The 12,259-nt window shown below is 38.6% G+C and overlaps 1 protein-coding gene across 4 annotated transcripts in view; it reads left to right on the top strand.

The window, feature by feature from the left end:
- The window catches only part of LOC149538753 (Transducin/WD40 repeat-like superfamily protein), a 222,677-nt gene that overhangs the window by 27,435 nt on the left and 182,983 nt on the right, over window positions 1-12,259 (top strand). For all 4 annotated transcript variants that reach the window (XR_016356100.1, XM_089800076.1, XM_089800077.1 and 1 more), the window contains exon 4: window positions 9,254-9,326. Coding sequence is in view for 3 of the 4 variants with exons in the window: in XM_089800076.1 (XP_089656202.1) it covers window positions 9,254-9,326 (73 nt within the window). In the remaining variant the exon portion in view is untranslated. The remainder of the gene's footprint in view (window positions 1-9,253; window positions 9,327-12,259) is intronic.

Genomic DNA, 12,259 nt, shown 5'->3' with positions numbered 1-12,259 from the left:
AAAGAGCGAGGCCAAGGAATCAAGATTTTGAGTTCAAGCCGCTTCAATAAGAAGATTTCCAAGAGATAGGGAGAATTCATGAAGATGAAGCGATTTGGGAATACATGCCATTGCAGTTATTTAGGGCTTGATAATGTTGAGTATGAAGAGGTACCACTTTATCACCAGTGAATTAATTGTGTACAAGAAAAGCATGTTGAAGTGGTGCCCATTCATCTTCAACAAATGACGTGTCAAAGTTCATCCAATCAAACCAATCCAAGTGTATAGGTGGAGTCCATTTAATGCTTTTACCTAATTCATTTTCTCATTGGTTCATAAAAGCTATATAATTTTTTAATTGGCCCACAAGGTGGCTCCTTTATGTAATTAGTCAAGCATTTAATGCTCGTGTCTAGTAGTTAAATTAGGGTTGTGTTGGCATAATCTTGGCCATTGATTCCAAGTCAATTTGGGCCCTTCATTGTACTTGAACAACTATAAAAGCCTTGCTTAAATCATTTGTAGAGGGAGACTTGCACAGATTATTTCTATAATGCTACCAAAATTATTCCTTTTTCATTGTTGTCATGATGGTGGATATTTGTGAAGTTTTGGAGTGTTGCATTGTTTCTACATTTCCTCACTTAGAGTAGGATTTCATTTATGTTGAGTATAAGAAGTAGATGAATTGAAGATACTGCTGTTAGTAAATCATGGTTAAACTATTCTCTATACCTTTTGATATTTGTTAATTACCACTATCAATGTAAGCTTAGTTTGGGCCTTATTGCAAGCATTTAACTTCAATTAGAAATGTTCATTTGGATTGTGCCATCATTGAGTATCTGAATGAGTATTGACAATATGAAAACCATTTACTGATCCTTAAAAGAAAGTAACCTGCTCTGCATAGTTGATTTGATGAAGCAAGGTCTGTAATATCCCCACTTTAGCAGTCAACTAAGTGTGTGTGCTTTAGCCTAGTTCTACATGGTCTCAAGGGCTAATGAAGGGTTTAAAGGGATCTTAAAGTGTTTTGGCCTAGTCATCTCCAGTTTGGGTCAAAACGGAGTTGATTTACTCAGTCTCAGGCATACTTACTATTTTTAGTAAGTCAACAGGATACAGGGGAGGCTAGTTTTGGTGATTGAATTTGATACTCCGCGATGAGAGCTTTTCGACGAGCTATCACTCGTGCTATTCGGAGTCCGATAGTTAATATATCTTACATCCTTCTCTCATCCTAATGATGGATCGTAGAGTATGATCCGAAACGTTGATGATAAAAAAACATACGCAATCAAATCCAGAAGCATAATCATCATTAGTTAATATATTTTTATGCCTAAAGTATTATTAAAGTAACAATTATTTTAGTTGTAAAATATTAAAGTGTTACTTTAATATTAAATTTAATGTGAATGTGTGCAAATCAAAAAGGGGTGCCTAAGGGAGACATAAGTGATTATTTTAATATATTTTATATTGCACATCTTTTATCCCACATGCTCATGTAAGTAGAATCAACCCTTGGAGAAAGAATAAAAGGGAGCATGAGTGGCTTCATTAGGCAGGTTGAACTTGAGAAGAAATCAATGCATGAGTTGCAGATCCACTTTTGGCATTAGAGGACATCTATCCTCTCTTGTGTCATTCTAGACGTCATTCCCTTGGGGTTTGGCTTTTGAAATTCGTTTCTATCAGGTTTATATTAGGCAGATTAGGGTGCATTTCCAGCTGCAACCGAGTTCCTATAGCAAGTTACTATAGTTGCTGAGTTACTGTAGCTGTGGCACACTGTAGTAGCCGCGTTATTGTAGCAATGTGTCGCTGTAGCAGCTGCGTTATTGGAGCAATGCATCATGTAGCAGTCGTGTCACTATATCAGCCGCGTCATTGTAGCAGCCGAGTTACTGTAGCAAGCTACTGTAGTAGTTACATATTGTTTGTAACAGGTCAATACAAGGGCCACACCCTTAACTATTTGATGTAAACAATGTTTGTTCCGATTAATTGTTGGAGTATTTAGTGAGTCAGGTTTGCACTTGTTTATTAATTTTGGAAATCAATATAAATATAGTGCGTTGGTTATTTCTGCGATATATGTTATATTTTTTTCAATTCTTATATTTATGTTACATGCCAAATACAACACAATACAGACAAACCCTTTGAGCCATAAGGGTTGTAGCACATAACGGGAAATTAGAGACTGCAAGCTAAGTGTTTGATAAAATTACTAGATAGTTGTGAATACTTATAAGTAGATTTTGGGGGTATCCATTACAGTGGTATTAGAGCTTTTAGTCTTGCCATCTTGTGGAAGCCTTACAGGGAATTTGGAATAGACGGATAGAGGGAAAAGTGTTTGACAAAATGTCAAAACACTGAAGTCAGAAATAAAATAGGTTAAGAATGTATGTTTGAGCATGCGATAGAGGCCATTAGCTTTTGCCATACCAGAGCAAGACAACAAAGATTCAGACTCACAGAGTGAGTAGTCTAGTTCATCCGTGTAGGTGGACATAGAATCCAGTCATACAGACATAGAGGAGATATTCTTTGAACAAAACAACAATATGGGTGGCCGAGATGACAGGAATACAGGACCAGGCAGAGGCAGGAATGCCGGTCTAAATCAGGAGGAGGTAATGTTCAGATGGTTAGTAAGTACATTAGAGGAGGGGCAGCGTATGCAATAGGAGCAAAATAGGTGAATGGATATGATGTTACAGGTTATGGCTAGATAGATGGGCATCAATATTAATCCAGGTGATGCAAACAATGGAAATGGGGGCAATGATGATAATGGAGGCCGAGGCAACAACAATGGTCTTGAGAATAACATTAATGTTAATAATAATGGACATGGCAACAATGGGAATAAAGCTGATAACTTTAGACAAATTGCACGCCTAGCTTGGACAACGAACTCAAGACCTCTTCTACCCACCTTCCCACCTAGAGATCTGACTCAACTAGTAAACGAACCAAGGATTACCGAGTTTTAGGATCAGTTCAGGAGGGTCTGGGAGGCTAGTGGCTAGAGTTTCAGGCAGATATTTCCCTTAGAGATTATGTGGACTTGAGGATGAGACACATGCCTAGAGTAGGAGGGAGGAATCAAAACTTTGAGATGAGAAAGTAATTTGGAAAACTTTCTTTACCTTACTATAATGCATCAGGGAGGATGATTGCACAAGATGGGTGCAAAAGGTAGATACATACTTCTAGCTGAATTCTATGTTTGAGGAGAAGGCTATCAAGTATGCGGCTATTCATTTGGATGGTCTAGCGCATGAGTGGTGGCAACATGGCTTGGCAACCTTGGGGCATAATCAGATCACATCTTACAAGTTCACTGAGAGACTCATAGAGAGATTTGACACCAAAGATCCCGAGTTACAGTTTAAAGAGTTGCACAGCTCAAGCAATGGGGATAAGCTGAGACGTATATCAATGAATTTCAAAGATTAGCTATGTTGGTTACATATATTTCAGAGAGGAGATTAGTAGTGTTGTTTATGGATGGACTCTCAGATCCCTTGAGGGGTTGGGTCAAGGGGCATGATCCAGCTATATTATAGGAGGCCACTATGAAGGATCGTGACTTAGCACCTTCTTTTAAGAGCAGATTTCAGCCTAGGGATTCATATATGAAGAAGGATAAGGAAAAGGACCAAAAACATTTTTACGAGGATGCACAACTAAAAGGGGATAATAGGAAGTTGGATAATCACACCCTAAATGAGTTGAGGAGGAAGAAGCTGTGTTTTCATTGTAGAGAGCCTTGGGACTTATCTCATAAGTGCCCTCTCAAGGCTAAGGCAAATCAAATAGAGTATTTTTTAGTGGAGGAGTCACAGTCAGAGGGGGACGATCAACACTCTGATTCAGATGAGAGTAGCACTTTGGAGGGGAATGACATTCCTAAGGATGATAGGTCGTTGGCACAATTGACGGAGGTTCAAAAGACGATCACATTTAGGGTCGGGAACACTATCTAGGGGCAGAAAGTGATCTCTCTCATTGACACCAGGGCTACACATAACTTCATAGATGTACGGTTGATAGCCACGAGAAGTTTAGAGACTGAGGAGCATGCTGGGTTTAGAGTCATGGTAGCTAATGACGACAAATTATTATGCACTCGAAGATATCTAATCTTCACATCAGGTTTGGAGATGGCTATGAGTTGGAGGATGAGTTCTATGTAGTAGACATGAGAGATTATGATATCATCCTTGACATGACATGGATGGCCCCGCTAGTTGAGTTCACACTCAACCTAGCATAATTGGAGATGAGATTCTAGCATGAGGGAAGAACTGTTGTACTTAGAGGACTTTCAGATGGGATTTGCAGAGTAGTCTCTCGAAGGAGAATGCAGAAACTTTTTTGTCATAAAGACATAGAGTGGGCAGCAAAATGTTTCATTATGCTAGATCCATAGGAGCCATAGGTAAAGAGTCATCCACCAGATATCCAAGAGATACTCAATAGACATGCCAAAGTATTTGGCGATGTACCACATGGGGTCCTTCCTGACAAGGGAATAGAGCATGTCATTGAGCTTGGGGAGGGAGCCAAACCGGTTATGATTACCCCCTATCGTCATCCTAAGAAACACAAGGATGAGATAGAGAAGACAATCAAGGAGCTATTGGAGATGGGGCACGTTAGGTCTAGCAAAAGCCCTTTTGCTTCAGTAGTAGTTCTAGTGAAGAAGAAGAATGAGACAATGCACATGCCCATCGATTACAGGTCACTAAATAAGAAAACAATTAAAAACAGGTATCCCATTCCTAGGATTGATGAGTTGCATGGTGCACACTTCTTTACCGAAATCGATTTACGATACGGATACCACCAGATCAGGATGAGAGTAGAGGACATCGAGAAGATAGCCTTCCGATGTCAGTACGACCACTTTGAGTTCATGGTTATGCCATTTGGGCTAACCAATGCACCTGCCACATTTCAGAGTTGTATGAACCAGGTGTTCAAGGGGCAATTGAGGAGATTCGTCTTGGTCTTCAGTAAGACCTGGGAAGAACACTTGCAACATCTAGAGGAGGTGTTATGTATTCTGGATAGAGAGTCATTGTATGCCAAGGAATCAAAATGCGAGTTTGGCATGACTGAGCTCCTTTACCTTGGGCATATCATTAGTGCTGATGGTGTTCGGGTTGATCCTGAAAAAATTAGAGCTATTGTGGATTTGCCTACTCCCACAAACCTCACATAGCTTAAGGGGTTCTTTGGTTAATGTGGTTTTTACAGGAGGTTCGTTAGGGGATTCTCACATATTGCCACACCTTTGACGAAACTTACCAAGAAAGGAGCCTTCACATGGACAGAGATGTTTTGACCACTTCAAATAGGTGATGTCATCTTGTCCAGTTCTAGCTCTACTTGATTTCACGAAGTCATTTGAGCTTCAATGTGATGCTTTAGGAGACGGGATAGGAACAATATTGATATAGGAGAGACACCCCCATTGCATTCGAGAGTAGGAGGCTCCGAGGAGTTATTCTATCTACGACAGGGAAATGTTGGCCATAATGCATGCATTGGCCAAATTTCGATTATATTTGGTAGGTGGGCGTTTTGTGATCAAAACTGATCACAAAAGTATTAAATACTTCATGAGCCAGCGTGATCTTAACGATCGACAATAGAAATGGGTTACTAAATTGCAGGCTTATGACTTTGATATAGAGTTTGTCAAAGGTAAGAAAAATGTGGTGGCTAATGCTTTATCTCAGAGACCTCATTGATGTGTTATGGTAGAGGTTTCAGGAGATTGGAGAGATCGAATTGCAGCGGACTATGCAAGAGATGAATGGGCTTCTGGGATAGTTGTGGGCAACATTCAGGATGACAAGTATGCGGTGTTGGATGGGTTGATCAGATTTCAAGACAGGGTTTATTTGATCCCTACATCATAGTTTAGAGAGGAGATTCTGAGGGCATTTCATGATGCACCTAGAACTGGGCATCTAGGGGTCTTCAAGACCTATAGGCAGATTCGAGAGCAGTACTCATGGAGAGGCCTCAAGTGTGATGTTTAGAAGTATGTCAAGGAGTGTGCAATTTGTTAGCAGAATAAGGGAGAGCACACATTTCCTGTAGGTTTACTACAACCCTTGCCCATTCTGGATAAAAAATGGGAAAGTATTTATATGGACTTCATCATTGGTCTACCACGAGTGCAGGGAAGAGATTGTATTTATGTGGTGGTAGACAGATTAACAAAGTTCACTCACTTATTTGCTATTCCTTTTACTTATACAGCAGCACGGGTCACAGATTTATTCTTTACAGAGGTTTTTAGGTTGTATGGGATACCAAGATTTATTGTTAGTGACAGGGATAGCAAATCATGAGCACCTTTTGGTAGGAGTTGTTCAAGCTGTGCGGTACAGATCTTACACCTAGTACGAGTTACCACCCTTAGATAGATGGGCAGACGGAAATAGTAAATAAATGTGTGGAAGGCTATTTGTGGAACTATGTGACTACACAATAGAGAGCGTGGGTCAAGTGGTTATACATGGGGGAGTATTGTTGCAATACCACATATCACGTGACCATCAGGATCACTCCATTTCTGGCATTGTATGGGTATGAAGCACCCAACTTGATGGATTTAGTTTTGGGGAACAGCCAAGTGCCCATAGCCAAAGATCTGTTGCAGCATAGTTAGGATATCTTGAGAGCACTCAAGGGGAACATACAACATGCTCAAAATCAGCAGAAGTTGTATGCTGATCAACATAGGGTAGAGCGTAGTTTTGAGGTAGGGGATATGGTGTATTTGAGGCTACAACCATATAGGCAGTCATCACTCAAGAGGAGCGGAGCAGAGAAGCTGAAGCCTAGATTTTATGGTCCTTGCAGGGTGAGCCGCAAAGTGGGAGAAGCCGCCTAAGAGTTTGAGCTTCCAGAGGGCAGTCGAGTGTATAATGTATTTCATGTGTCGAGGCTTAAGAAAGCCATTGGTCAGAGTGTAGTTCCTTCTACAGATTTACCCCCTTTGGATGAGGAGGAGAAGCTCGTGTTAGTACCTGAGGCTATTCTGGACACCTGAGATTGGAAACTCAGAACCAGGACAGTGAACGAGTATTTGGTCAGATGGAAAGACTTGTTGAAGGAGGATGCTACATGGGAGAGTGAGCAAGTTATTCAGCAGACTGGACTGAGATTGCTTGAGGACAAGCAATTTCAAGGGGGGCAAACTGTAATGTCCCCACTTTAGCAGTTGACCAAGTGTGTGCGTGTTAGCCTAGTTCTACATGGTCTCGAGGGCTAACAAAGGGTTTAAAGGGATCTTAAAGTGTTTTGGTCTAGTCATCTCCAGTTTGGGCCAAAATGGAGTTGATTTACAAAGTCTGAGGCATACTTACTATTTTTAGTAAGTCAACATGATACAAGGGAGGCTAGTTTTGGTGATTGAATTTGATACTCCGCAACGAGAGCTTTGCGACGAGCTATCACTCGTGCTATTCGAAGTTCGATAGCTAATATATTTTTATGCCTGAAGTATTATTAAAGTAACAATTAATTTAGTTGTAAAATATTGAAGTGTTACTTTAATATTAAATTTTATGGTAATGTGTGCAAATCAAAAGAGGCACCTAAGGGAGACATAAGTGATTATTTTAATATGTTTTATATTGCACATCTTTTATCTCACATTGCTCATGTGAGTGGAATCGACCCTTGGAGAAGGAATAAAAGGGAGCATGAGTGGCTTCATTAGGTAGGTTGAATATGAGAAGAAATCAGTGAATGAGTTGCAGATCCGTTTTTGGCATTAGAGGACGTCTATCCTCTTTTGTGACATTCTAGACGTTATTCCCTTGGGGTTTGGCCTTTGGAACTCGTTGCTATCAAGTTTATATCAGGCAGATTATGGTGCATTTCTAGCTACAACCGAGTTCCTGTAACAAGTTACTATGGTTGCCGAGTTACTATAGCAGCCGCATATTGTAGCAGCACGTCACTGTAGCAGCCATGTCACTGTAGCAGCCGTGTTACTGTAGCAGCGCATCACTGTAGCAGCTGCGTCACTGTAGCAGCTGAGTTATTGTAGCAGTTACATATTGTTTGCAGCAGGTTAATGAAAGGGCCATGCCCTCAACTATTTGATGTAAACAATGTTTGTTCCGATTAATTGCTGGAGTATTCAATGAGTCAGCTTTGCACTTGTTTATTAATTTTGGAAATCAATATAAATATAGTGTGCTAGTTATTTCTGCGATAAATGTTATGTTTTTTTTCAATTCCTATATTTATGTTACATACCAAACACAATACAATACAGACAAACCTTTTGAGCCATAAGGGTTGTAGCACATAATGGGAAATTAGAGACTGCAAGCTAAGTGTTCGATAAAATTACCATATAGCTGTGAGTATCTGAATGAGTGTTGACAATATGAAAATCATTTACTGAACCTTAGAAGCAAGTGGCTTACTTTGCGTAGTTGATTTGGTGAAGCAAGGTCTTATTAGAATTTCACCTCATCATCAATGATCTCTTGCATTGTTAGAGATAGATTAGGTTTCTTAACCTTTGATCTATTTGCAATTTGCTTGATTAGTAGTAATTGGAGAGCCATCATTGCCAAATGATATGCTTTTGTAAAGTTGATATCCTTTGAATGAATAGCTCAAGCCCCACAAGTGATTACCAGCATACCTGTATATCACATCATATGAGTTAAGTCCACAATAAGAAAGGACCTTGAAGTTGTTTTAGTTGATCACACTATCATATACGTTGTTTAGCATCTAAGCTTCCTTATTCAAGAGAGGATTTGATATTTGGTGTTTCATCTTGAAATACTAACTGTTTCATCTTGCATGTTGGAGTGGTCACAAAACTCACGTCAACATTGCCCCAATCGCTGAACCTGTTATGTTATCCCTTTCTTTTACTCATTTCCGCTGGTTGGCTGAGACATTATTTGAGCTTACTCCATGTTGTCTGTTGGCCGTGGGTCTATTTCTGTTTTTTCTTTTGTTATAGTCATTTCCTTTTACCACAGCTTTTAATGGTATCTGTATTTCTACAAGTTTCTAGTTTGTTTGGTTCAAAAGTATGATGGTGAAGTCTTGTTCAGTTCTGGGATTTTAAGGAAATGTCACTTATTCTCATAAATGAGGTTATGCATATATTTTTTTTGGGATTTAATGAATTCCTTTTTATAAAACTAATTGGATTCTTTGTTGGCAACTTATGAAATGTTTCTCTTGGATGTAGTGGTGTACATAATACAAAGGGTGCATCCAAAAGCTTCCCTAAGCATGATACCAGGCGTGTTTCAGAGCATAAGGTACGGACTTCAATCCAGAATCTTGAGTTTCATAGCATTTGGTGAAATTTATGCAGGAATCATGGGTGTAGCTAATTTGAATGCTCCTAATTAAGACCTTGGCATAAAAGAATGTATAGATAGTGGTATATTAACATATAAATATAATTGTTTTGTAGTTGAAGTTTGACTTTGCAGCCTTTGTAAATTTAAAAATGGAGGGTCAAATTGTGTAGGCTCACAATGTTAGGGTCATTGTTAAGTGTAGATCTTTCAAGTTGCATTTATGAGATCTGAATTGTTGAAAGGTGGTTGTAGTCACCAAGAGTAATTATTTATTAATGCTGATATACTGATGGATTGATAGTGAGTTTTCTTTTTAAAAAAAATTATCGATTTAATATATCTGTGGAATTTGGTTAAAAAGGTGGTGATACCGTGTTTAGTCAAAGGGATGTCATTACAATATTAACCTTTGTCATCATAGGTTCTTAGAGGATTTGCTTCATTGCTTGATACCTAGAAAAAGACAATTACAGAAAGGGAAAAGCCATGGAGAAACAAAACATACACAGTAGAGGTGATAGATCCATCACTTAATCAATGAAGATAATTGATTATATTTTTTGGAGAGTTGTTAACGTTCATAGAAGAGGTATGAATTCTCGATTTCATCCTCATTTGAAGAGGGATGTATTCAAGACCACAAGAATAATACTTTATTCAGTTATAAAGCTCAAATTTGATGATGAACTACTTTTGGCAACCACATATTGGTTGGCTTTTGAGGTTTACATTCTTCTGTCAGTTAGTAATAAAGTTTTATTGTTTTTGACTGCAATAGGGGATTGAATCAAGGTTCTGCTTGGATCCGACTTTCTGAAGTAGAGATGTAAACTAAGAAGATATCTCTCCTCACCTTCTACAAAATATGTCAGCATTGTCAAGGCTGCAGAAGCTCTATACATGTGAAAGGTTGGGGATGAAAGGCATGATTGGCCCTTTGAAGTCTCAGGGTGAAAACGAGATTATGGAGTGGTTGTACGATGATGAACAAAATTCTGAATTTTTAGAACAACCAGATGAAAATGAACAAGAGATTCATGAAGGAGCTATTAATAGTGAAGAGGTTGTTGATGATTCAATCTTAATGTGGTATACCTTTCTAGCATGAGGAAGGATCTTTCAGATACAAGGTCTCTTGGTAGGTTAGTGAGTTATCGCTTTACTAGACATAGGTGCTGTGTCTTGTCCCCTTTTCTAGCTAGTGAGTTTTGTTGCGCCATTAGCCCGTTTTGCCTTGGTCCCATGGGAAAACCAGGTTTTCTATATGATCAAAGCAATTTTTGGCTTAGGCGATTTCAGTTGGGGGCGAATCAAGGTTGTTTCAATGGGGTTTCTAGACACTTGCTATTTTTAGTGAGTCAATAGGCCAACATTCTTGGCATTTCAGGGTTGGACTAGGGGCATCTTGTCGAGATCTTTTCAGTGAGCTATCACACATGCATATCCGAGTCCATTTGGTTAGAGATTTTAATGCCTATAGATAACTAATTTATTATAAAGTATCTTTATAACTTAAGCTCATATTGTTAATGTCACTTTATTAACGATGGGAACTTTATTTCCTAAAGTGGGAGAAAATTTTTATTTTAAAAAGGAAACAAAGAAATAGAAAAAGGAATGTAAAGAGTCACTTGTTTGTTCTTAAAAAGGGGGAAGGAGCTCATTTCTAGCATACTTGGTTTTGTGATTTGGATTTTCATTTTCTCTCTTGGAGAATTATTTTCAGAAGCTTCAACTTTTAGTAGGTGAGAGGACGGAAACTTTGAAGCTTGGATAGTGGATGGAAATCCATTGTCGCTTGGAGACATCGTGTAGATGTTTCACGATGTGTTCCATGTCGATCTTTTCAATTATCCAATCTTGTTGTAGTTTTTGTATCTCTGATTGGATTTCTTGGTTATTTTAGTATAAAACTTCAATGAAATATTAATTCTGAAAATGTATTTCTGTTGGATATTTAATGCAAAAATATTTTTGGGTCTTCTTTTATCTGGTTGATTATTGGGGTTTTTGCTAGTGAAATCTGAATTACATTGCAATATATATTTGTTTAAATTTTTTTGAGATTCCATTAAGAGTTTAGAGAAAATATCCGGTTAGGGATATTACATGCTACTCATATTTTTGTTGATTCTCGTTTGGTATCTAGGAGGGGCATTTCAATTGAGGATTTCAAGGGTATTAGAGTTAAGGTGGCTGATGGGTACACTCTTAAGTGTATAACATGATGATTTCTGAGCTTCCCATGAAGCTGAATAATTATGAGTTTAAGCCAGAATTTTATGTTGTTGGTATGGGAGGTATTAATGTAGTTCTTGGGATGAGTTGTTGAGGATATTATCTCAGCCTTAAGAAAATGGAGATGAGATTTGTAATTGATGGTAAGACTCATATCCTTCATTCTATCAAGGACAACAACTTGAAGGTGATCTCATTTAGATGTATGCAACATCTCATTGATCATGATGTAGTTGAGTGGGCAATAGAGTGTAAGATTTTACCTACGCTTGGTGGTACAAAGAAACTAACTTATCATCCTGATATTCAACAGCTCAGAACTAAGCACTCTAAAGTGTTTAGTGGATCTACCACCTGGAAAGCCACTTGATAGAGGTATAGAGCACACCATTGAGTTAGAGGGAACTAAGCCTATCATGATAACTCCTTACCAACACCCTAAGTGCCTGAAAGATGAGATAGAGAAGATTATTTAGGAGCTTCTCGCTATGGGTCACATTAGGCTATGTAAGTCCCCTTTTGCTTCATCAGTTGTTTTGTTGAAGAAAAATGATGGTACACTCAAGATGTGCATTGATTACTAGATGTTGAATAAAAGGGCAATTAAGAATAGGCATCTTGTTCCACACATGGATGAGCTGATAGATGAG

Source organism: Cupressus sempervirens, chromosome 9, assembly GCF_028749045.1.
Source record: "Cupressus sempervirens isolate cs-2001-9-10 chromosome 9, ASM2874904v1, whole genome shotgun sequence".
NCBI classification, from domain to species: Eukaryota; Viridiplantae; Streptophyta; class Pinopsida; order Cupressales; family Cupressaceae; genus Cupressus; species Cupressus sempervirens.
The sequence above is the reverse complement of the archived record's forward strand: the minus strand, read 5'-3'. Positions and strand labels throughout refer to the sequence as shown.